Genomic DNA, 27,222 nt, shown 5'->3' with positions numbered 1-27,222 from the left:
TTTCAAAATAAATATTCAGAGACTTCTCGGTCCCTCCCCACCCCCCATATCCAAGCCCTATGGCAAGCAGATCCCTATATATGGGGGGGGGGGGCAGGAAAGGTAACCACAAAAAGGAGTTCACACTCTACCTGGCAAATGCTGGTCTGGGTTGAGCAGGGCAGCAAGGGGTCTTCTGCTGCAGAGAACACTCTGGCTGCCTCCTCCTTCCTGGCTGGCTTGGGCCCTACTCGAGTTCAGGCTTCACTGCGGCCTACACAGAGGCCTCCGTGGAAGCCCCGCCCACCCGCCGATCAGCTGAGAGGCGGGAGAAAAGGAGCTCTTTGCAGCTTGCCTGCTGCTTCAATTGCGGCCAGCAGAACAAGCAGGAGAGACGGCGAAGAGGGCAAGTGGCTGAGAGGCTATGGGGCTGGGCAGGGGGCAATGGGGAGTCACATGAGGTGCCTCTGGGGTGCCCCTCCAGGCAGTGGGGCCCCCAGACAACTGTCTCCCCTTGCCCTATCATTGTTACGGGCCTGGTCCTGGTGCTTATTTCATTGGATATGTGGAAAGAGCAGGGGGCATGCTATTTTATTCCTGTTTAACTAGGACTGGTGTGGTATGAAGACAAAAGTGCCCTAATCCAAGTACCATTCCTGGTTGCTTTCATTGCTACACTCATACCTCTTGTAGAATAATCCTGTAGGGAGGATGCATGCCTAACCTTTGGGAGACCACAGTGCAGACTATGGCCCTAACCCAAGTATACATACATGCAGAAGTTAGCTGCTAAACTTGCAGTTTCCATTATTAGTTTGCAGTTTCCAGCCCTGTATTTGGGATATGTATGCATAAGCACTTGTTATATTATCAGTGATGGCATCCATTTGTCTGTTCAAGGGCTGGAAGGCTACAATCAGCACTATTACTAATAACTAACTTTGGTGCTATCTGGATGGCTATCCTCTGCTGCTTTTTAGTAGTGTGAACCACATGCATAGCCATCATTTGTGCACATGCTTCCTCAGGTAGCTATAAATGTAAGCACAACAACCTGCTTTCATACATGTACATCTGTAGATGGATTGTGGCCATTATCATAACTGCATCTTCAGCATCTCTAGTCTAACCATGAATTCCCAACCTTGGGTCCACAATGACCCCAAGGCCATTGTAGCTGGGGATAATGGTAATTGTAGGCCAACAATATCTGGAGATGCAAAGTTGGGAACCCCTATTTTAGACATATCTAAATGCTCTTCATCATAGACACTACAATGTGCTGCTCCTACTCTACTGTAATTGGCTGAGCCTGGTCTGGGGCATGGAAGACCTAGAGGTGTGTGCAAGGTGCATAGCTTTCTCAAACATCAACGATTACAGTATTGCTGCCCATTTTATAAAAAGTCTCTTACATTTTCAGACAGTCCCTAGGAAGGAATCCATCCAAAGAATAAGCATTTTTACTTCCAATTGATTTCAATGAGAGAGATTTAAGAAGATGCTCTAACACTTCCACTGAAATCAATGGGACACCAAGAACACTAACTGCACTTTATACTGATACGGTAAATGTAGAGCTCCTCCTGTAGGTCTTACAGTCTATGTAACAGGAAACAAAAGGCAAGAAGGAAAAACAAGAGGATGGAAATCTCTTGGAAAGAGCCAAACATGGAAGGAAGCTTTCAGTGAGCATTTAATTAAAAAAGAAAAATATGCAACAGGAGGGCATTTTTCCTGCCCTGATGGCCAGTGGTTAAAATTAAACCACTTTTGTGACATTTCATTCAAAAATGTATTCGACTCTTCTTAGAATTGTTCTCAGTGGATCCTATTTACATACATTCTGTTCATCTTAAGCTTGCAGGACATGTGAATTCAGATTGCATTTCTTTTGTTTGTACAGTTGCAAACGATAAGATACCCCTGTCACCTATGGCCTGTGTTTCTGATAGATAGCTTCCTTTTCTCTTTCATCTATTGGGCTTGTAATTACACACAAATAATGATCAGATTAGCAAGCTGTATTGAAATGTTTGGCAGCATCTTTCAGCTAGATGGAATGTAAACATCAGCGGTACAGGCCTCACCAGGAGCAAATCCCATTCCAATAGGAAAAACAAAACCCATTTCCCATTTGTTTCATTGGCTGGTTCCCGCCATCTGGGTTTTCAACGATGACTTCGTTTTAGTTTTTTCAAGGCTTTCCCATTGTTTGTAAGATATTGTTGGTCTTGTTTCTGCTGGTCTCTGTTCTATGCTGTGGTGTAAACAATAGCAGTTTCTCATGCTGGAAATTAAAATTCAGTGAATACAAACTAGGAAAAGTGAGTTTGATATCAAGAAGGGCTGCAATCATTGACTGATTGCCTAGCCTAATCAATTCAAAACAGTAAAGCTAAGTAAAAAGGAATTCCCAATTAATTTGGCAATATATTTTGTTCAAGTTGATTTTTTAAAATTTAAGTTAGTTCCTGACATTATATGCCGTGCTATAGAACCAAAATGCTGCAGACTCCTATGACAGCCCCGACACTGTTAAAAAATCATGGTTGCACAAGCAGCTTCCACAGTGTTTTTCATTCTCAATGTTTTCCTACCATTTGGCGTTCAAGGGGTTTTAACAGCATTTCATGAAAGCAGAAGACAGCAAAATTACATGTCATTGAACAAAAATAATAGAAATAAAAGATAGCAATTAAATAATTCAGCAACCAATAAATATGCCAGACTAGGCAGACAAATCCAGCAAGACAACATTTGAACAATACAGCAAATTAAATTTATTATTATTTATTGTTTACACAGTCAGGTGTTATTGACTGGTTTGTTTTATCCAGATATCGAGTCCTTCCCAAGGACCTGGGATGGCTGAATTTTATTATCAATATTGTTGTTATTATTATAGATATCGTTGCAAAATATAGGCTGTTCCCAGTAAAGTTGCTTTTTATAATTGGCTGATGGTGATTTCTGTGGCCCCTATGGTGTTGAGGTGCTCTTCAAGGTGTTTTGGAATTGCACCTAGGGTGCCAATTACTACTGGGATTATTTTGGTCTTCTTCTGCCACAGCCTTTCAATTTCAATCTGTAGATCTTTGCATTTTGTGATTTTTTTCTATTTCTTTTCTTCTGTTCTGCTATCACCTGGTATTATTATTATTATTGTTGTTGTTGTTGTCATCGTCATTGTTGTTACATTTATAGACTGCCCCATCAAAAGGCTCTGGGCGGTGCATAATAAGTTTTAAAAGACAAAACAAACACCATCCAAAACACACTACTTAAAACAATATAAAAACAATTTTAAAACCATTCAAAATAATTTAAAACCAATTAAAATGCCCAAAAACTATTTAAAAACCTTGGAACGCCAGGCCAAACAAATAGGTTTTCAGGGCTCTCTTAAAGGCCAACGATGAGCCTAAACTGCAGATATCTGCAAGGAGTGCATTCCATAGGCTAGGAGTGGCTACAAAGCAGGTTCGGTTCTGAGTTGCCACCAGATGTACCGGTGGTAACGGGAGATGAACCGCTCCAGATGACCTCAACGTGTGATGGGGATCATACAAATTAGCGGCCACAGACATCCTCACAGACTTAAGGCAGCAGACTGGCAACTTTCCATCACACCCACCAACATCTTTAGGTGAGTAGGTATATGGGGCAGAATGTTTTCAGTCACTCTGAACCTTTCTCTTCTGAAAGGCTTATGTGGTCCCCTCACTTTCAGCCTTCTGGCACAGTATAAAAATATTTCTGGTCCAAAACATTTTGAGATGGGGTCAAAGGAATTAGTTTGCCTCCTGTGCTCCCATTTGTTCTACTGGTTTTATTTTTATTCTTGTTTTCTGATTGATTTTATTGTACTTAGTTATTATGAGTATTTGAGACTTGATTTGGTTTGGATGTTTGTGTCAAACACTTTGGATATTTGTTTCAAATAGAAATATGGGATAGATGTTTTTTAAAAATAAAATCCTCTCCTTCTCCCCACCAAAATTTTTTGTTTATTTGTTTGGTGGTGGTTTCTTTAACATCCAACCTGAAGAAGCATTCTGGTAAACTTGAAAGCTTGCTCACTACTCTGTAATGTTTCAGCTTTCCTAATACAACATTGCTGTTGTCCTTGAATTCCCCACCACCACCCCCCAGATTGGAGACCGCTACCTACAATTTTTATCCATCTGAGCATTTCTGAGTTGTAAGCTGAGTTTTTAAAAATTTTCCCCATCAATGAATCAAGCCCAGTGCTATTTCAGGACAAAGTTCTATTAATGAATCATCTAATTAAGGCATTTAATGTAAGGGTTAGGGTTAGGATTATTTAAGGGTTAGGGTTATGTTGTTAGTGATAACATCCAGAACACAGCAAGGTTAATTATTTTCTGAGTTTTTATTAATAGTCTGAAACAATGCCATACAGATTTGGAGAAAGAAAGAGAAAGATTTGGAGAAAGAAAGAAAAAAGTAGCCAGATGGTATTTTCTGTGATCTTGGAGTGTAGAAATGTGATATGGTAACAAACTGCAACTTACTTCAAAGGATGCAGCAAAGCATCCAAAAATGGTCTATAAAAAATGGTCACTGCACACATGGATATCTGTTTATTGATTGCAATTAATTATATATTCTTAAAAGAAATCATGTATTTTTTGCTTGATGTTTATTGTGCAAAGCAAGTAGTTAAGGGGAGAATCAGTGACTTGTTCCTCACCCCTGCTAACTTGGCAAAGAGGCACCTTTTAATGTGGTGATTCTCTTTATTTAACAGCGGGGAGAGTAATTGGCCCTATCCACCCCCAGCACAGTACCTCCAGTGACTGTTGCTGGTGTTTATCTTACGTTTCTTTTTATATTGTGAGCCCTTTGGGTACAGGGACCAATATTTATTTATTTATTTATTTCTCTGTGTAATAGCCATTTGTGTAAATCTGTGTAATACCCTGAACCATTTTTGGAAGGGCAGTATAGAAATTGAATGAATGAATGAATGAATGAGGCATACAAAGAATGCTCTAATCTTCATGGTAGGAGTGTGCACGGGACTGTTTGGCATGGTTCAGCCCAAAATCAAACCAAACCATGGGTATGCAAACCAGTTCAGTCAAACTGATCAGCTGGACCTGTCAATTTGATGAAGCAGCTCGAACCAGTTCAAAGCGGTTCATGATCGAACCGCTCAAAGCGGCCTGCTTCGTGGAGGTCCAATTTGTGATCAGACCAGTTCTGCACATCCCTAATTCTTGGAAAGAGTAGTCTTAGAAAGAAGACTGTGAAAAACCAATAAATGATCAGGTTGCTTCCCTGTAACTCGGGATATTCTGGTGGTCATCTGTCCAGTCACACAGATGGGCTTCGCACTTGCATGAAGGACACATCGAGAACCTTCCAAGCTTCTCTTCAATCCATATTAAGGCTGTGGCTCCTCCCACTGCACTCTGTGGTCACGTGCCCAGCACCCTCCTCCTCAGTTTCTGAATCTGTCGCTACAGTGCTCTGCCTTGGGGAGGATGGGCAGTCGTGTGACTGGACAAATAACCACCAGAAGAACCCCAGTAACAGGTAAGCAACCTGGTATTCTTCTGGGTGGTCTCTGTCCATCACACAAATGGGTATATTTCGCAAGCTCTTGTCATTGGAGGGAAGCAGAGCTCTAAGAATGCAGAGGAATAGCCTTTCAATGGAAGGTCAGCTGGAGGACCGCCTTCCCAAAGGCACTATCATTTCTCACTCAGACATCCAGAGGATAGTATCCAACAAAGGATGTTGGAGTAGATCACGTGGCTGCCTGACATATCGAATCTAGGGGCAGACCCCTAGAAATCTGTTAGTGTGGCTACTATTCAATCTATATTACTGCGGCTTGACTATTGCAATGCGCTCTATGTGGGGCTGCCTTTGTACGTAGTCCGGAAACTTCAGTTAGTTCAGAATGCGGCAGCCAGATTGGTCTCTGGGGCAATCCGGAGAGACCATATTATGCCTGTTTTGAAACAGTTACACTGGCTGCCGATATGTTTCCGGGCAAAATACAAAGTGCTGGTTATTACCTTTAAAGCCCTGAACGGCTTGGGCCTGAGATATCTTAGAGAGCGCCTTCTTTTACATGATTCCCACCACACGTTAAGGTCATCTGAGGAGGTCTGTCTCCAGTTACCACTGGTTCGTTTGGTGGCGACTCAGAGGTCTATCTGGTCTAAGCATGACTTTCTCATGATGGAACACTAAGTAAGGAGTGCCACATCATAGTGCCTGAAGCTCTCCCACCCTTCTAGCATTAAAAGATGGAGGTTGCAGGTGGCCATAGGTTCAAAGGGTTTGCCCGTGAGCACTGACAGTGCCAAGGACAGGTCTTATGGAGACCTGTTTACGTCTCTGGATTGTCTGTATTATTTGTTTGTCTTTTTGTTTTTTGAAGTACTTCGTTTGTTCTACTGGTCCACTTAATCTTCTTCTGAGACACCACATCTCAAAGGCTTCCAGTTTTTTATGTGCTTCTTTCTTGTTGGTCCAAGTTAAACATCCATATAGGAGAAGAGACCAGATGTAGTATTTCATCATTCTGATTCTGACTTGCAAATCTAATTTTATTCTTGCTGAGGAAGATGTTCATTTGGTTAAATTTTGTTCTTGCTTGTCCTATGCGGCTTTGGATTTCTTTTGCCTGGTCATTATCAAGATAAAAGTTTTTCCCTAGATAACAGTAATTTTCTACTGGATCTGGATTTTTGCTTTTGCATTGTATTTTGAGGGCAATTCTCATTTTACTTAAGCACATTGTTTTAGTCTTTTTTTGCATTTATTGTAAGGCCCTTTTCTTCACTTTTTGTTGTTAGGAAGTAGCTAAAATGACTGTGGCATAGTCATTTTGGCAAAATGACCAAGGCATAGTAGATATGACAAAATAATCTTCAAAGGGGTCATGGTGGGTTCCACAACTCCAGAGTGTAAGACGTACTGACAGAAGCATTTCCATCTGGCCTTGTAGGAGGCGATGGTGGGTGGCTTCCGAGATGCTGACAGCACTTCCCTCAGCTCCAGAGGCTGGTGAGTTGAATCCTCCATGCTGTAAAATGTAGTGTGGCAATGTCTGGATGGAGGACTCTGCCCTTCTGTTGTGACAGGAGCTCCAGGTGGTAAGGTAAGCAGGAAAAACTTGTTCCTGGGCAACTTCAGGAGGTGCGGAAACCAATAAGGTGGCCACCACAGAGTTTATGAGGATACAATTCACCTTGTCCTGTTCTATTTTTTGTAGAATACTCAGGATCAACGGAATAGGAGGAAACTGGTAAGAAAATTTGGCAGATCAGGAGATAGTGAAGGCATCCCTCCTGGAGCCTCTGCCCGCCCTGTTGTAGAATACTGGGCATTGGTGATTGCTTTTACTGGCGAATAAGTCTACTCTGGGTGTCACCAGACATTTAAAAAATGTCCGGTAGGGTCGCTGGTTGTAATTGCCATTCATGAAAGGCTGACTGGGTGCTGCTCAAATGGTTTGCAAAAGTGTTGTCTTGGTCCTGAATATGAATTGCGGAGAGTTGCATGTAATGGCAGAGTGCCCAGTGCCAAATGTCTAGGGTCAGGGCAAGTAGAGAGCAAAAGCCCATGTCGCCTTGACAGTTTACATATGCCTTCACCATTGAATTGTCTGTCATGATTTGCATTAGACATCCCACAATGTCTGGTTGAAAACCCTTGAGGGCTTTTAATACTGCTAGAAGTTCTAAGTAGTTTATGTGATGTGCCACCTCCTGTTTGAACCACAGTCCATTTAGTACAGTACAGTCACTTCGGCAATCTCCAGAATGAGCACCCCACCCGTTTTCTGATAGATCTGTGAATATAAACAAATGTGGACCAGGTTTGGTGAAGGGTGTAGTTCACTGCAAGTTTGTTCTGAGAGACCACCATGTGAGGGATCCCTGGATAGAAGGGGGTACCTTCAGGGTCTGGGACTGAGAATCCTGTTGTTGAACTTGTCCAAGAACCATCTCTGAAGCAGACACATGTGTAGGCAGGCTGTAGGCAATACTGCTGTTGTGGATGCCATGAGCTCCAATGTATGGTGTAGGGTGATGAGCTGAATGTTGAAGGACAGAGGCGAGTTCTATGATGTGGTCTATGTGATCAGCTGACAAACCAATCACTCCTTTGTCGGAGCTGAACATAATGCCCAGGAATTTTATTCGGTGAGGGGGTCTTAACTGAGATTTCTTGTAATTTATCTTAGGCGTTCTAGAGGAACCTGGTGGTCTGGAGGTGGCTCCAAAGAGTGGATGGGTCTGGAGCTATCAAGAGCCAGTTGTCCAGTTATGGAAATTTTTGTATCCCTCTTCTTTGAAGGTATCCTACCACTGTGGCCATGCATTTTGTGTACACTCTCAGGGCAGAAGAGAGGCCAAAGGGCATTGGCCGATTGGAACATGTGGGGTCCTAAAGGTAAAAAAGTAAAGTGTGCCGTCAAGTCAATTTTGACTCCTGGCGCCCACAGAGCCCTGTGGTTTTCTTTGGTAGAATACAGGAGGGTTTTACCATTGCCTCCTCCCACACAGTATGAGATTATGCATCTTCCTATATTACTGCTGCCCGATATAGTACCAGCGGTGATTCAAACCGGCAACCTTCTGCTTGTTAGTCAAGCATTTCCCCGCTGCACCACTTAAGGTGACTGCGAGGTCCTACCTGAAAGCATATCTATTTTCTTTGTTGAGGCTGTACTGTGATGTGATAGTATGAATCCTTTAAATCTATGGAAGCAAACAACACTCCTTGTCTGAAGAGTGGCAGAATCTCCAGAACCGACAGCATTTGGAAGCGTTTGTAGGTCATGAAGGTCTTGTAGATCCAGGATGGGGTGCAGACTTCCATCACTTTTTGGGATTGTGCAGTAGAAAGAGAAGAACCAGTCTGTTCGATGAACTGGAATCAGTTCTACAGGTGAAACTCGGAAAATTAGAATATCGTGCAAAAGTCCATTAATTTCAGTAATGCAAATTAAAAGGTGAAACTGATATATGAGACAGACGCATTATATGCAAAGCGAGATATGTCAAGCCTTAATTTGTTATAATTGTGATGATCATGGCGTACAGCTCATGAAAACCCCAAATCCACAATCTCAGAAAATTAGAATATTACATGGAACCAAGAAGACAAGGATTGAAGAATAGAACAATATCGGACCTCTGAAAAGTATAAGCATGCATATGTATTCAGTACTTGGTTTGGGCCCCTTTTGCAGCAATTACTGCCTCAATGCGGCGTGGCATGGATGCTATCAGCCTGTGGCACTGATGAGGTATTATGGAAGACCAGGATGCTTCATTAGCGGCCTTCAGCAATTCTGCATTGTTTGGTCTCATGTCTCTCATCCTTCTCTTGGCAATGCCCCATAGATTCTCTATGGGGTCAGGTCAGGCGAGTTTGCTGGCCAATCAAGCACAGTACACTGTATACTTTTCAGAGGTCCGATATTGTTCTATTCTTCAATCCTTGTCTTCTTAGTTCCATGTAATATTCTAATTTTCTGAGATTGTGGATTTGGGGTTTTCATGAGCTGTACGCCATGATCATCACAATTATAACAAATTAAGGCTTGACTTATCTCACTTTGCATGTAATGCGTCTGTCTCATATATCAGTTTCACCTTTTAATTTGCATTACTGAAATTAATGGACTTTTGCACGATATTCTAATTTTCCGAGTTTCACCTGTATAGCTTCCTTCGCTAGCAGGGTTCTTATCCCTTTGAGCAGTACAGCATCCAGATGTGTGACTCACCCTCCCGAGTTTGGAAGACGTTCCTTGAGTTTTATTGTGTAGTCTAGATGGACAACCATGAGTACCCAGTTGTCCAATATGATTTCCCACACCCTCAGGTCAGGGCTCAACTGAGTTCCAATCCATGGGCAGTCATGCTCGTTTGTGGTGAGATGAGGGCTTGGGCTTCGTCTGAGAAGGCTTACTCATGGGAAAGGTCTTTCTTTTGTAATATGAGTATCTGTCCTGACAAAATGACTGGTTAGATTGAGAGGGCAGAGGATCTGGATGAGGAGATATCTCCAGAAATACTTTCTGGTTGAGATCGGAAGTGTGAGAAAGAGTAGCCTCTCTGGAAATGCCAAGGGTCTCTGTCCCCATAGTAACATGAGCAATGGCGCTCTTGTAAGCTCTGTGGTGGTCTCTAGAGAACTCCTCCCTGTCCCCTCGTCCTTAATTGTCATCAAAGAAATAGCTGTATATATCAGTAACTGAACAGGAACTCCCTCCAATAACTTCTTTGTACTTGTATCTCTGAGGTGAATGATAGTAACTACTGTGATCTACAGGGGGCATCTTTCCCCTCGATCCCAAGTGCCTGGATATCTCGGACTCTCGAGTATAGCTTCTCCCCATCTGGAACACTGGGTTCCTCACTTGGATCCAAGGGAGGTAGTTCCAGTGCTGGTGTGGTCTTTGCTGGGATCAGTGCCGAGGGTGTGCACGTTCAATGTTTAGTCTTTTTTGCAGCTTTGCCCAGCTGTAATTTGGGAGTGTGGTGATTTGCCGGAGCCACTTCTGTCAGGATTGGTGTGGTTCCAAGTGGTGCTGTCAAGGCATCCCGCACTCTCTTCTTTTTCAGCTTCAGAGCTGATTCAGAATCCGGGGCATCTCTTCTTCTTTGGATTTTTTGTTGTAGTGATAGGGTGAGAGAGTCGTGGAATCGCTCCACTTGTCTGAACATGGTGCTTGCCCCAATGTTGAAGGCACTTCTTGTCCAGAGCTGGAGCTCAGGACAGACAGTTTTGCAGAGTTTGTAGGCAGCAACAAGGGGTTTCAGGCAATTGGAGCACCTTGATCCTTATCCCCTGAGGCAAGAGAGTCTGCTTGTTTCGTTGATGCAGAACTCAAAGGGTGGTCAGATAATGCACCACTGCACACCTCCATTGCTTTTGGAGCTAGCAAAACCCTCTCCCATAAAGCAGAATGAAGTCTCAAGGCTCTGTTATGGCACACTTGGCACATAAACTTCTGACAACATACACAGGCCGACATAAGGTGTGACTTATGTGTACAAGAAAACCTAGGTATTTGTGGGGGTTGCATTCCCGGCTAGTGCCATGTATACCGAAACCATGAATACTGGGTCATTGGGGCTATGGAACCATGAGGGTTAGGTTCCTAAGGGGGGGGGGATGGGCCAACAAAAGGTTTTTTTTTTGTTGTTTTTTAAGAAATTGCCCCCCAAAGGGTCCAAAATCAGGTGAAAATCTAAAAATCACTGCTGATGGCGGCAGGATTGTGGTGGAGGCAGTGCATTTTACCTTTGAAAATTGACGCAGATGCGGTACAACAGCAAGGATCAGGTAAATCCATTGGGTGCATTTTGTCTTTTTAAATAGCCGTGAGGCGGCTGAGCAACAGGATCCCAGTGGAGGCAGCAACAGGGACTCCTTCTCCCTCCAAGCCTCTCTTCAATCTGACCATGGGTGCTGGTCTGGAGCCTCTCTGAGCACACCTCTGTGGCAATTTAAAAAGATAAAATGTGGCCGATTGATCTATCTGATCCTTGCTGATGCCACTGCCTCTGTGATGATTTTCAAAAGTAAAATGCACTGCTTCCGCTACAATCCCGCCTCCTCCTTTGATGCTATTTTTAAAATGTAAAATGCTGCCTCCTTTCCCCTCACCCCTCTCCAACCCAAATCTTTTACTTGTAAAGGGAATCCTTGCCAGATACCCCTTTACTATTGGTGGCCAACCCCCCACCCACGGATATGAGAGTCTCCCCCCACTCCGCATATGCTGAGGTCGGGTGTCTCTTACCCGACCGTGGATATGTGAAACCATGGGTGGAGACTCTGCGATTAACGAGTTTCTCCTGTATGCTTATTAGACTCTCCCAAGGTGAGCAAACAGAGCCGATACCCGTCTGAGGAAGGCAGTTTTGCCTTGCAGGTAGAACAGCACCTGAATGTAGTCTTGCTGGCCATAAAATGCTCCTGCTGGCTGTGTGCCCTTCTCAGAGGGAAAGGGGCCAAGGCATGGCAGGGCCAAAGTTGAAAACAATAGTTTTAATTCATTCATTCATTCATTCATTCATTCATTCAATTTCTATACCGCCCTTCCAAAAATGGCTCAGGGAGATTTCACACAGAGAAATAACAAATAAATAAGATTTTATTTATATGCAAAATCAAAGGGCAGAAGATACTGAAGAAAAATAATAAAAATCAATCAATCAATTGATAATAAATAATAAAAGGACAATTAATTAATTAATTAATAATGAGTGTGTGTGTGTGTGTGTGTGTGTGTGTATTTGAAGCCAAGAGGTTCATGCAGAGAATGTCTTCAGTGGACAAAGAAGAACTGAGGAAGAGGGTGCTAGGCACGTGACCTCAGAGTGCAGAGGGAGGAGCCACAGCGAGAAGATAAACTTGGAAGGTTCCTTATCTGCCCTTTATGCAAGTGCGAAGCCCATCTGTGTGGTGGACAGAGACCACCCAGAATAACCCATTTTAAGATTTGTTCCTAGAGTTGTTGTACCACCCATTTTTCTTCAAGATTTTCTTAATTTTTACTTGATTCATGGATGGCATACAAATTAAAACTGTTGTAAGGGTTAAACACTCATCGAACTGTGGCACATTTCTGCAAAACAAACAAAACACAAAACTCTACACTACCCACATTCCTGATTTATTTCTTCTTGTGATGCACCAACAATTTCCATTGTTTCACTGAAGATCACTAAATGTATACCACCACACGGTATGAAAATATTTAGGTCCAATTCTGCAGTCACTTATTGTATCCAGATTTCAGTTTTCTGAGGTCTTTGGAAGTTGAATGAAAACAGAACAGGAAACATGGGTGAGTCCTCCTACCTGGGTAATATGTAAAGCAGATAATTCTATATGCAGAAATAACAGATGCATGAATGATCTTTATATCAGGTGATCACACATGCCTCAGTGGGAGATTCTACAGTAGCCTAGAAGCATGGATAGGAAACAGAGATAGCCCTTCTGTTTTGGTTTCATCAGCTCTTGGGTTTATCCTCCACCCTTCAGCCCTTCTGCCTTCCAAGCAGAAATAAAGTCCCCCTTTGCCCTTCCACAGAGCTTTCCTTTATGCATAAACGAAAGAGCATAGTACATGAACTTATGTACATGTGGAACTTTGTGTGCTTCAGAGCAGAAAGATCACCACTTTTCCTTTCTTGCAAAATAAAACAAGAGCCCAAAACAAAAGAAGAGTTATCTCTCTTTTTTAAAGGAGTGTGGGTGGGTGGGACTAAGATCCAAAACCTTTGCTTTAATAAGCATTTACCTTAAGTGGCACAGCGGGGAAATGCTTGACTAACAAGTAGAAGGTTGCTGGTTCAAACACCCGCTGCTACTATATCGGGCACCAGCAATACAGGAAGATGCTGAAGGGCATCATCTCATACTGCATGGGAGGAGGCAATGGTAAACCCCTCCTGTATTCTACCAAAAAAACCACAGGGCTCTGTGGGTGCCAGGAGTCGAAATCCACTTGACGGCACACTTTACCTCCTTAACTAATGGTTAAGCTAACAAATCTGTGGCTACTCAAGTTGTTTTTCTTTCCTTTTTTTACTTTAAGCAATCTTTATTCTTTCGCAATCAGGCATCCTCATTGCAAACTTAATTGATTTATTAAATGCTTTCAGCTTCACCTATTTAAACAAGCCAGCTTTTAAAATATTTAATCCCCCCTAAATCACAGTTCCTTAACTTTTTAAAGTTATCTTTTAGTTGCTTTTTAGCTCCATAGGCACTAGCTTGCTTTGCAATCTGCAAATATACCCAGCGTTCATAGATAATGAGCCGGGTCTCATGATCAGTGAAACCCGGTTTGTGAGAGTGGGGAGAGCGGGCTAAGCCTGCTCTCCCTGCACATGAACAGGGTGGGAGCCTTGGGTGGCCAGATCAGCCGCACACACGATTGCCAGCTCCGTGACAGAGCCGGCGGGGGCTGGGGAGTTCGGGGGGCCGTGCGGTCCCCGGAAGCTCCAGTATGCCCTGTGCAAGCATACTGGAGACCCTCGAGCCAGGAGGCTGCTTTTCAGTCTCCCACCGGGGGTCTACTCATGAGTAAGTGTGGCGCAGAGCCACACCACGGCTACTCACGATTTTAAAAAACGGGTTTGCGGAGCGCTCCACAGACCCAGTTTTAGGGGCGGACTACTTGAGCGGGTTACCCACTCAAGAACCACCGGGCTCGCAGATGAGCCCAGTGGTTCTCACGGTTGCAGAAAATCATGTGAATAGCCTCAATATCTATCTATCACCCAGCATTCATTTTCTTCTGATTCTTCTCAGTAGCATCTTGCTTCTATCTCCTTCCCTACTAAAAACGGAAGCAACAGTATCAGTGAATATTTGTACGAGGTCCAAACACTCTGTGATCTGTTTTTTGTTCATGGAACCTAATCCAGGTCTAATATCGCCTAGTCTGGTGTAGCAGCTGATGACTCTAGATGAAAATGTGCACCCCCATATATATCAAAAGATGCATCTCACCAGCTCATGGTGCTGTGGATTTGCTGATGGGCAGAAAGATGCACCAGTATGCAGAGGGCTGCTTCCATGCATGCACATGGAGCAGGTTATGTACACTGATGCTGTCTTATTTCTATAACTAGAAAACCTCCAGTTATGCGAGACTGAAGCCATCTGAAATTTAGTGCTCCTAATTTTGGCAGCATATTATTTTGCCTCCCTTGAATAAACAAATCCATTCCAGATAGTCTACATGCACCCAATATTCCTTTTAAGGCTCTTACTTACCAATGTAGGCGTCAAGCTTTGCTTGGAAATATGAAGGGCAGACAAATCTTCCTAAACACAGGGATGCATGCCAGGGATCCCTGATTGGCTGCAATTTCCTTATGTGTTCACTGTGTGTTTTAGGGAAGTGTATTTGCCCTTCACGCTTAATGTGTTTATTGCAGAATACACCCGGGTAAAATTGCCATAACTGTGACAGATGAGATTGCTCTGTGAAGTGCTATGTGGCTCTTTCTTACACAACATTGATTTAATGGAATTCAGCATTCAACAAGACATGCAGTCAGCATAGGATTTCTCTGAAAGGAAATGCATCCTGTCTTTGCTAAGTGGAGACAGGATCGCTTTAGTAAAGTTCTGCAATTTGGGATCCTTACGGATGGACAACTGGAGCATCTATAGGGAAGTGGAGTGGGGTACTGGCAAACTCAGCATGACTGGTAGATCTGTCTGTGTTGGGGGGGGAAACAACACCAAAGGGGGGGGGGTAACATCCCCCAAAACTGCTCCTATGTTAGTCAATGAAACAATGTTTTTGAACTCAAGACAGTTTAAGCAGGTGAGCAGTCAATGGAACTCTGTAGTGAGGGGAGGGAGGAGACCTTGAACAAAAAAAGTGGGGAACTTATCAGCTTGAAGAACACTCCCTCAAGGCAGTCACAAGCCCTACTTCTGAGGAGGAAAGTGCTCATTTACAGTTTTTTGTTTCTGAGGAGGGGGTCTGAAAAGGAGCTGGGACAGCACAACTGCTCCCTGCCAAAACCTTGTGGTGGGGGAGTTGCATATGAGCAAGCACTCCTGTCTTTGTTGCGGACTTCTTTTCCCCCCATATGTTCAGCCACAGCCTCGGGTAACGTGCAAACCAGGAATATACTGCAACATTTTTTGTGGGCCCATTCTTGTCACTCCTCAGTCCCCTTATGCTGGTAGAGGTTCTGGCTCCTTGCTACCCTATGCTCCCTCCACCAGTAGGCTGAAAGGCACGTGCGTTATAGTGCATGCAAAATCATCGCATAAACAGTACCGCATCACAACATCTTAGGCAACTTTCACACAAGAAGGAAGGAAAGACCATTCATTCCATCAGTAGAGGGAGAGACTGGGATATGAGCAAGAGCTAAGATGGACAGCAAGGCTCTATGGTGGTGGTCCTGCCATGCATGTGCTATGCTTGTTTTCTTGCCTGGAACTATCAGATTATACCTATAGCAAGTATAAGCTGGTTGCTCTGTTGGCAGAGAAGGTAAAAGGACTCAAGGAGCAAGTTTCTCCATTTATCCTCAGGATGAGTTCTTGAACAGGGCATGGGGCAAGTGCAGTGTGCAACATCAGGAGAGGACTATGAAAGATGAGGACATCTGACGGGGGAGGAACATACATGTAAGAAAGACTGCCAGCAGCAGACATTTCTCTCAGGTATAAAAAATTATGGAAGAGGGTAGATTTGAGAATTGCCTTCACTTGATCAGGTCCTAGTTCAGTGACAAATAATATTCTAAATGCTTTAGTCTTTTGGTAAAGGCACATCAAACAAGCATCTGAGATATACGAGCTGAATATTGGTGCACCAGAATGTCACAGACTTTGTTACTGGGGCTTAAGGGAAAGAATCTCAGTATATTCCAGTGTTCCTTACTACAGAGCAACTTTAATGGTTTTTCAAGTTCAAAAAACAAACAATTCCTAATAGTCTGTCTCCCATTGTGTCTTCTTCTGCTATTACTGTTAGTTTGGGAAAGTGCCTTCTTTATTTTGGAGGTCAAAGCAAGTGGGTTAGTTGCATAATAAACCTTTTTGGCAGATACAAACGTTCAGTGGGTTGACCAGTAACCAAACATTGCATTTTAAATCCAGTGCCAGAGAACTTCTCAAAAAATGAGCTCAAGCCAAGCAGGTTTCTATCAAATTAAAAGATAGGAAGCTGACATTAGTCTAAGTTTAGCTTATCCTCCCCATGCCAATACTGTGCAGATAAAGGAAGGATTCATTTTCTATTTCATAATCACTTATCGGATGGATTTGTTTAAAATTGTCCATTAAACTACAGAGTTTAATAACATTGACATGGAACTATGCCCTAAAGTTTTGGCATGTTCTAAGTTCATTTCAAACTCATAGGTTTCATATATTGTATTGTCTAATTGGCCATAGAAGTATCATATCCTCCCTTTCACTATTCTAATAGGAACCATAGCCCAAGATTTGACCGATTATTTCAAATATGAAAAATTCAGCCTCCCACCACTTTGGCTTCTCAACTTGCCACACCAAAGCACATGATTTCTCCTGTTCCTAGGTCTCACGGGAGGTGTTTTTTTCTAGCCCAACAGAGTATCCGATTAGAATTTAATAACTGTAAGTGGGATATTAGGATACTGTTATTTGCCCCCAGCCCTGGTGATGGGATAGACTATAAATCAAATATATACAAATATGTAACGAGTAAGGCACAGATATTTTGAACCTTATATGACATCACAGCAGCTCAACTAATACCAAGATGTGTGGGAGACTCAGAGACAAGCAGCAGCCAATGTTCTGCCTCAAAGTAAAATCAAATATAGAAATCCAGATGCAGCTTTACTTCAGAAGATATAATAGGCACCAATTCCCTCCTGCTATTCAGCATGTAACTACTTAGTCATCTAGCCCTTACTCTTGAGGACCAGGAACCAACCCTTCAAGCAATCTCCTTAAGCACTAGGGAATAAGAGACACATTCATTTGTGCCTTTTATGCCACAATCCCTATTTACTGTGGCTGTGGAGTTGCAGTTCAACAACATCCAGAGTGCCACAAAAGGAACAAAATAGCTTACTGAAGTACAATGGGAGTAAACTAGTGCTGAATGGGAGGAAATATTGTATATTCTGCTGCTTCTTGTCCTGGCTTCTGGCTGTAGTCCAGACAGGTACCCTCAGAACTGGTCACTCTACTTGTCTTGCAGGTAAGGGTCTTTTAAAAAGCAATCAGAGATGGAGAAGCTCTTATTTTGACAGGGAGTGCATTCCAAAGCCCTGGGGCAACCACAGAGAAGGCCGAGCCCTGAGTTGCTGAGTCCTGAGACTGGCAGCAACTGTAACCGGACCACCCCAAAATGCATCTTTTCCTACCCCAACTTGGACAATAAAGGAGGGGATGATTTCATTAGATCCCTGACAGCTGCCTGCTTTTGCTGCTGTGAATCAAGGGCAAGCAATGGCAGTGAATCTACCATGGTACAAAAGCAGTAATATAACTGTACCTTCAAGTGCCAAAAATACTTGGCCTTGCAATCTTTGCTCAGAATGCAGCTGAGGTTTATAGGAATATATGACATGTAATTCAGTCTTTCAGACAGTAAGTCTTTCTGGGAAGTCCACTCTACAGCTGAAATGTTCATTTGAACTGGAAGGTGTTTGTAGAAGATACAGTTTACAGCATAAGCAGAAATTGAATTATGCTGGCTCTCAGACCGATTAACCTCTTCTATATAAAGGGAGGGGAAAGCTAGAGGAACATCTAACAGTCTTTTCCACATGAAAAAAATGGTGATTTAAACACCTTAGTGAACTATAAAATTACTCCAAAAGGCAAGGCCTGATCTTTAATGTTGTAGCTCATTTCAAACATTCCTTTTAATGAATTCCACGTACAGCAATTTCCTAGAGGTATGAACACCCCAAATCTCCTCTCTAAATATAGGGAAGTTTGTAACAGGTTCAATTGGAGACATCAAAAACATTTTAAATAGACACCACAAGATGCATGAGTAGTTTAAAGGTCAAATTTATTAGGAGATTAAGAGATGTATTATACATGGACTATAAATACAGCACAGCTGACTTTATTCACAGTCAGACACAGAGACAGCCAATGCCAACCTATTTTGTGGACACCCTTGTTCTTTTGTTCCAAGAAAAGTTCGCGCCGTAAGACTTGGATTTAGGTTTTGGAATCCTCTGCTCTTGAACATCATAGCTCCAGCCTACGAAAAAACACGTCGAGAATTCTAAACAACACACAGAGAGCCGATAATATGGAGCAAGTGCAACACAAACAAATGCAACTTCAAGCTTTTAAGAGCTCACAAAAAAGACATAACCAACATATTTGATATACAATATGTAATTACTAGCTTATTCTTTTGGAAAAGGCAGGGGAGAATAATCCTTTAAGACAGATATGCCTTAAATGTGACCTACACCTGTTTCCAGGTTTGTCAGATCTCAGGCACTGCATGTTCCAGCTTTCACTGCTCCTGCTGATAGACCAGCACTGACAGTTGACGCATGGAAGTCCTGTAATCTTATGCATCTACACCTCGCTGTCTGATGTTGGGCCAAGTTTTAGAAATATGCAGGGTAGTAGATAATGCTACCACAATGCCATAAGGAGAGCAAGGAGGTGAACTTGGGAGAATTTATTAAGTGGCCCAGGATCAGCTGCTTTCTGTACCAGGGAGACTGCCAACTGCTTCTACAGCGTCAAATAAAAATCAGATGGAATATCTTGAAGGGTCTTTCACTCACTGGAAATCCTCTTCCATTCTATCAAATTTCAGTACCTTCCATTTACATGCATCATGTTGCGGCTACAGGAGTGGAGAGGTGCTGGCCACAGAAGAGGAAATTTCATTGCTAATCGATGGAGAAGATAAGGGAATACTCAGCTTCTCAATGGTAGTGCAACAAGAGTACTCTGGTTGTGAGCAAATTCTGAGGGCTATCCAGGATCAGAGGGCAATGAGGCTTCTTTCCTTCTATTCTCATACATCTAAAACAAGACTGAAAGAATTATGCAACTATCTCCACATGTCCAGGGGCACTTTGGACTTGTGTTTCTGGAAAAGGAGACTCCCTGCTGCGCCCACTCCCTGTTGCTGCATGGCAGCAAACATCTGAAACTGAGTTTTCCAGAAGCATTTTGTAATGAGACATGAAGGCTGGTTTGCTGCTCAAAGTCAAGACCTCGACTGGACACCTAAAGTAGTTCTTTAGAATCCAATCACATTGTTCTGTGCAAGATACAGGAAGTCTATCAATCATGAGCAACTTTGGGATCTGGCCTGAGAATGACCATCCTTTTGTGGTTACTTCAGGTGGATGAAACCACCAGGCAACGTTTGTATACAGGAGGGCTGATGGGGTGTGTGGGCACAGCAACGCATGAGACTCCTACAAGTCGAGAAACACAAACAGGAATGGGTGATGAAGTTGGTGGGAAATTGGATTATGCCTATATTGATTGCATATTTCTAATATTTCAATAGCATGAACATTAAGATAAGTTTTAACTTCTACAAAGTTTTCTTTTAAAAACAAACATTAAAAATGGCATGGGTCGCAAGAAAACCAAGTACTCCATAGGCATTTATTTATTTATTTATTTTGAGGCATATTCTGTACAATAGACTGGACCTTCCAAAACACTATCTATCTGTCTTCTTCCTACCAGGTAGACACATCACATGCGAGGGAGCACAGGGGAGTGCATGCAGAGCAAATGGCTCCAGGTGATTAAGTTAAGCCTAAAAGTCTACCATATGATCAGACTCTCCCTCTCAAGCACATTTCACATTTTTAACTTCCTCTAATTCAGATTGATAAGGGGTAAGTAAACACAATTTGAAATCAGTGGCTGACATACCGTATAAGGAACCGTCCTGTTGTGCAACATAGTCCATGGTAGTTCCACAGACAGCAGCGTACACAGTGTTCCCACTGTCTGCATTTTCTTGAATGGTAAATCAGCCACTGTCTTTTCATAAATTCAAAGTATCTCATACAATGGCTGTGGACGATGGTTTTAAGCATTTCCAAAGCTCACATTTAAAAAAAAACTGATCACATGGTGGTATAGATCAGCCCCTTGTTATGCCTTACGAGGAATTAGAGGTTGTCACATCAGGTAAGCCCAATGCTCCAAATATAGCCAGGAATGAGCATCTATTTGTTCTGGGGAGCAAATAAGAATGAACAGGGATGTGCAAACTGCTCTCTGTACAGGGTGTACTATGAGCAAAAGAGTGCTGTGACTTTCCGTTTAGAGGAGGAGGGAATTCTTTAAAAATAACTTTGACTATTCCCAATAACAAAATAAGTTTAAAGAAAATTTATCCTGTAGTTAAAAAATATACTAAGCAGGAGGATATTAGACAGGCATGGGTTCTACTTCACTCCTCCAGAGACATGTTCAACTTTTGACTCTAGAGGTCGAGAGTGAAAATGAGTTTAATGGCCCCTTGTTCTCTGAGTGTTATAAACTAGCACATAAACTACCACATAATTTGGCATCATCTGATCTGCCTGGCAATTTCTGTGCTCAGGAGGCCTAGCAGTGGAATTAGTGAGACCTGTAGGCTAAGATAAAGGTGCCCTGGCACAGGCATATGGGGAAACTTGAACCTCACCCACATTTACACTGGGCTTCAGGCCAACACTCTTGGTTCCTCACTTCAACAAGTACTAAGTTTGTCAAATATTTATAGGAAACAAGAAAAGGGCAGAGTGCTTTTTGCCAACATTTAAGGGGCTGTGAATGCTTACAAGAAATCCTCTTCAAAAATCCACAGACTAGTAAGATACTAAAGAACAGTGACACATTCAAAATGTGTTTTAGTTCAGCTACGCAGATTGCTAGGCGAATACTTTTAGTGGAGCCTAATTATTCCAAAATCAGCTTGATATGATTGGATTACTACATATGATTGCCTCAGTAAGAGCACCAAAGAATACTTACACAAATGCTTATTGTGCATAAGTGCTATCAGAGATGGGCTTATTTAGATATGGTTCCTCAGTTATAATTATTTCCCTGAATTAACTTCCATTGATTTCAACAGAATTTTATTCTGAGTAAATAAGTTGGCTTTACTGTTTTAAACTAATTTTAATTGTTTGGTTTTTAACCATGGTTTTAGTATTTTAATTTTTATGTAAACCACCATGAAATGCTCAATTCTGGCAGTATAAAATGTAATAAATAAATGTGTGCTTCCTATCAAGGTTCTATCTTCCCATTCAGCAGAACAGTAAGGATGTACAGTAAGTTAATGCCTTGCTGATTTCATGCTGAGTTGCTGCACTTGTCCCAGGTTTTGAGCAAAACGCTTTTAAAAGATGACACCATAACCTAGGATGAAAATGTGCATTTCAATAGTTTTTTTCTAAATAAACATTCCTTAGAACAAGAATTATGCCTCTGTGTAAAATAAACTCTGTTTCTTCATTTCTTTAAAGTTCTGAGCTGGTCAGACCTCACTTGAAATACTGTGTACAGTTCTGGGCATCGCACTTTAGGAGGAACATTGATAAACTGGAACAGGTTCAGAAGAAGGCAACAAAGGTGTTGAGGGATTTGGAAACAACATCATATTTGAAATGTTGAACGAGCTGGGTATGTTTAGCCAGAAGAGAAAACAAAAAGGGGGAAACAGTAGTCCTCTTCAACTATCTGAAGGGCTGCCAAACAGAAGGAGTGGGCTTATTCTCTGCTGCTCCTGAGGGCAGGACTAGAACCAAAGGGTTAAAATTACAATGAAGATGACTTAGGCTAGATATTAGTAAGAATTTCCAAGGATGTAAGAGCAGTTTGACAGCGGAACAATCTGTCTCATGCCGTGGTGGGCCCCGTCTCTCTCAAGGCTTTCAAGCTGAGCCTGGATGACCATCTGCAAGGAATTCTGGAGCAGTTTCCTGCACTGAGCAGGGAGTTGGACCAGAAGACCTCAAAAGATCCTTTCTAAAATAACTCTAAAATATTATGATTATTTGAAACAGAAGATACCAGGTCATTCACGATTACACCGTAAGGCACAGAGCAGTTGTATGATACGCTCTCCACAAATCTGGAATGCTTCCTGTAGTAAGCAACAGACAACTAATACATATATTAGCCTCTGGCTATGGCAGCAACTAATGACAACGGGTACAGCAACCAGCTTCAGAATTGATAATGAAGACATTGATGTGGTGTATAGTAGGGGTGTACACAGAACTGGCTGGTCCGGTCCAGTTTGAGTCTGCACCGGACCCGAACTGGACCGGGCCAGTTCAGTCTGGCACCCCCTCGAAACCTCCCCCCACGGTTCGGTTCAGGCTGGGGGGGGGGGCGTGTTCGCAAACAATTTCTTAAAAAATAAAAATGTTTTAATTTAACCCCTTTGGGGGAGTTGTTGGAGGCAGCGGCGGTGGGTGTCTGCAGATGTCCCCCCCCCCGCGCCAGCCTCCCTTATTGCCGCCACTGACCATTCAGCTGGCTCTTTGGGACGTTCGGGCCTTCCCCCTCTGGTGCAGTGGCCATTTTGGAGGCCGCAATGCCTATGCAATTGGCCTCTGCATGGCCCAGGTCACGCAGAGGCCAGTTGCGCAGGTGTGGCCGCTGCATCGGAAGGGGAAGGCCCAAATGGGCTAAAGAGCCAGCCGAATGGCCGGTGGCGGCAATAAGGGAGGCCGCGGGGGGAGTGGGAACCTCTGCTGACACCCCCTTGGCCGCTTCCAACAACTCCCCCGAAGGGGGTAAGTAAAAATTTATTTTTATTTTTATTAAATCCACGAACCCCCTGAACAGTCAGGGGGTATTCAGTCCGAGGTTGGACCTAACAGGGGATGGTTTGGTTTGACCCCGAATGGTCAAACCGAACAGGTTCAACATCAAACCAGTTTGCACATCCCTAGTGGATCATTTCTGCCTTTTAGGATTGACCATCAACAGTAAAGGATCCAGCAATCAAGAAATACGCCACAGACCAGCACTTGGTAGGGTTGCAATGAAGACCTTGGAAAGGATATTTAGATGCTGCGATGTGTCTATACCTACAAAGATTAGAATCTTCCGGACAATGGTTTTTCCCATGACATTCTATGGATGCGAAAGCTGGACTTTGAAGAAGCAAGATAGAAAAAGTATTGATGCTTTTGAACTTTAATGTCAGAGAAGATGTTTGAGGATACCATGGACAGCCAGGAAAACAAACAAATGGATCATAGAACAAATCAATCCATAATTTTCACTCGAGGCACAAGTGATCAGGCTCAAATTATCATACTTCGGAAACATTATGCAAAAACCCAGCTCCCTTGAGAAATCCATAATGCTCGGAAAAGTTGAAGGAAAGAGAACAAGAGGATGACCAGCAGCAAAATGGCACAAAAGTGAGCTACAGCCCACTGGTCAGTCATGGCAAACTGCACAATGGGAAAAGAACTGGACTGGAACAGCATCCCAACAAAAGGCAGTCTCTGAGCCAAGTATGACAGTGTGTGGCAGAATGCAATACAGAGAAAGTTGCTTGGGGTGCCTGGACCATGCTGTTCAAGAGACAAGCTGCCCAGTGGGCAGTGGAACAAGGTGGAGGCTTGCAACCTGAAAGGAGAACATCTGGACTTTCTTCCTCAAGAAGTGAGAATGGCAGAAAGGAAGGGTCAGGAGGCTAAGAGTGGAGTAAGTCAGACAGAAAAGGAGCACCTTCAGTGGAGAATTTGGAGGGCAATTTCATTCTCAACAAAATCAGAAGGTTAAGATTTTATTAGACTGTAGTGTAGTACTTTAGGCTATGGGGTGCATGTAGTGAGGCTGCTAATGCCCATTAAAAAGTCTCCTTGTTAGAAAGGACTAGTCGTTTTTCCTGACATGCTGTTATTAGGGGGTTTCCCCCTTCTCTTCTGGTAGGGAGCACTCAAAATTGCAACACCCCTCCAAGAAAAACCTTAACGACTTCATTCTGCTTGTAGAAACCTGCCCTCAGTCTCACTTGCTCAGTGGAAAAAACACTGAATCTAATAAGAAGCTGAAGCAGCCTGTGGCAGGTTAGGTAGCAGTACTAAGAGCTGAACAGCTACTTGGGCTGAACAGCTTGTTTTGGGGCTCTTCTCAGACTGAACTTGATGTAAAAGGAACAGAAGGCTTAAAAGGCCTAAGCATCTATAGTCTGGACAGTGGGATCTCGTTCATTACATCTGTATGTGATACAAATACTTACTTACAAAATACAATTTGTATGTGATACAAAAGGTACTTACAAGGCAAGTGAACAGGCTAGAAAGGGATCAAATAAATAAATAAATTTTAAATTCTAATTTAGAATTGATCAGAGGTAAACCTATGACCTTAATGAGGAGGGCTGGGGAAATCACAAAGTGGGTGATAGAAGTGTTGGGACTGTGCATTGGAGCATCCAATGTTTATGAATCTGTAGTAACACCCTGGCAGTGTGCAGAGGTGGCCTCTTGAAACATCAGGTCCTCACATTTCAGGCTCCAATGTCTCAACAGTTTAACAATATCATCATCATCATCATCATCCTCCTCCTCTTTATTTAATAGCCACCGCATAACAAATTTTTCTCATTGCTTCTAGATCAAATAGTTCTCATTGCTTGATTTTGTTAATAATGAAATTTTAACCTTCCATGTGACGAGATCTGAGAACTGTAGCTCCTCCCAATGCCATCCCCATGGAAATAGTGCTGGGAGGTACAGATGCTCTCCTGCAGGTTTTCCCAGCACTGGAAATGGAGGATTCTGCAAGGAGATGACTGCATTGGGAGCGGCAGTCTCTGCATGGCGCCAGAGGGGTGCTACAGCTTCACTGGCATCAGATGCTCCAATGCACTGCCACTGCTATTTCATCACCTTGCACATGCCTAGCTGCTGAATGCATAGCATCACCCAGGACAGGTCATGGAGTTCATCATCCACTCAGACACTGCTACCCACGGAGCAGCTGCATGCCTGCATGGTGCTGAAAGAGCAGCCCCATGCTGCTGCCAATACCACCTTGGATTCCCTCTGACAAGGGTTCCAGAACTCCCTTATTCAGTGGTGCTCAGCAGTGAAAGCTGGCAGCCTGTCACCAAATGCCTGCACAAGCTGTTGCTGCACATACCATTTTTTTCAGCAAATGCAATTGCTGCTTCTTTTGTAGAAAAGGTTAGAAACAGATTAGACAGAGGATCCGCCCTGTAAGAAATTAGAAGTTCAGTTACACATTTTCAAAATACAAAGTAGGTTAATATACTGTCCAGCAAGCCTCCCTATGGTTAGCTTAAAAGTACCTGGCTTACAATAACTCTTTGCAAAACAAACATTTAATCATTCTACTTAGGGTGATAGACAAGTTTCGACATACACTTTCTAGTTGTATAGATTGTTAATAGCTGGGTGAGGGGGTAACGAGAAGGAAAGAGTGGAGAAGAAGTCAGAAAAGGTTAAAAAGAGACAATAATAGGAGAGTACTCCCTTTCTATTTGTTTTCTGATTTCATGTTTCTAATGAAGAAAAGGCTGAAGTACAGAAGACCAAGTATCTCTAGTCTCATGTTTTCCATGTGAGCAAACATTCAGCCTAGCCCCAAATGCTAAACATTTGCAGTACTTTTTCAGAATGTCTCTTTCATGGCTAACACTACCATCACTAAAATAGAAGTTGCACTGCTACCATGGTAAGCATGATTAATTCTCAGAATTTATGAGAATGCATACCATCCATTAAAGTGTCTATGAAATGATATTACAACTTCTTCCAAGGTCACAAAAGGGAAGCAAGACTCTTTTGCCGAGAATATTGGACACAGTTGCCTCATTGCTAAAGTGCTGTTTTGATAGGGTCTTTTTATTGCCTAACAAAATCTTCAGCATCTCCTACCCTTAGAAAGCAAAGTGACCGATAATATGCAAAGATTGATCATGAACTGGATAGCTGCTTTTATGCAACATTTTGCCTGAAGCCAATTATAAGGGGCTGTTTACAAGGGTTTAACCTGGAATTTAACAAGTGACCATAGCACTATGGAGCTGCCGCCACATGCTATTGTATTACATACACACACCAACACTCATTTTGGAGGTCACTCACTATTAAATTAGGTGGAGAAGGAAATCGAAGGTATTTTCCAGCCTCTTGTAGCCTGCCTTGGGCAACAGCAGTCTAAATATGTTGCTAAACATATTTAGGACAGTAGAATTAGCATTGCCTCTATCAGCTTAACTCTATATATTGTTGAGAACATTGTTGATCAAACCACTTTATTATATAGAAACAGTATAAGCTACTGTATAATTCTGTATAAGCTACTATATAATTCTGAAATCTAAATTCATTGGATTATTGGCATCCATTTTCATACAGTAAAAGATCCACTAATATCAGATTCAAACAGTACTTAGCACTTATACTGCACTTTGTACTCTTTGAAACACTTCACATATGTTATACTAGTAATCCTTTCAAGAACATTGCAAGGTGATGCAACAGAATTATTTTCATATTACTGATGGGACTGAGGTTAAGAAATAGTAGTTTGCCTATATACACAAAATCAAGCATTTTCTTTCTCAAGAGGCTCCTTATGGCTTACTAACTACATTAACAAGGTTCCACCTGAAAGTCCATGATGTACGGTCAGTTGTGAGTGTTAACTAATATTGCTTATGCCCCTTGGAATTAGAATTCTAACGTCTCC

At 42.6% G+C, this 27,222-nt stretch overlaps 1 protein-coding gene across 5 annotated transcripts in view; it reads right to left on the bottom strand.

The window, feature by feature from the left end:
• Positions 1-18,533: 18,533 nt before the first annotated feature.
• The window catches only part of NDUFS4 (NADH:ubiquinone oxidoreductase subunit S4), a 62,342-nt gene continuing 53,653 nt past the window's right edge, over positions 18,534-27,222 (bottom strand). For 4 of the 5 annotated variants that reach the window (XM_053298581.1, XM_053298580.1, XM_053298583.1 and 1 more), the window contains 2 exons: positions 25,648-25,721; positions 18,534-18,748 (listed from right to left, as the gene is read on the bottom strand). In XM_053298581.1, the coding sequence (XP_053154556.1) occupies positions 18,645-18,748; positions 25,648-25,721 (178 nt within the window). In that variant the 3' untranslated portion in view covers positions 18,534-18,644. Of the gene's footprint in view, positions 18,749-19,327; positions 19,548-25,647; positions 25,722-27,222 lie in introns of all 5 variants that reach the window. The other variant, XR_008316695.1, reaches the window with a different exon arrangement.

Source organism: Hemicordylus capensis, chromosome 2, assembly GCF_027244095.1.
Source record: "Hemicordylus capensis ecotype Gifberg chromosome 2, rHemCap1.1.pri, whole genome shotgun sequence".
Classification (NCBI taxonomy): Eukaryota; Metazoa; Chordata; class Lepidosauria; order Squamata; family Cordylidae; genus Hemicordylus; species Hemicordylus capensis.
The sequence above is the reverse complement of the archived record's forward strand: the minus strand, read 5'-3'. Positions and strand labels throughout refer to the sequence as shown.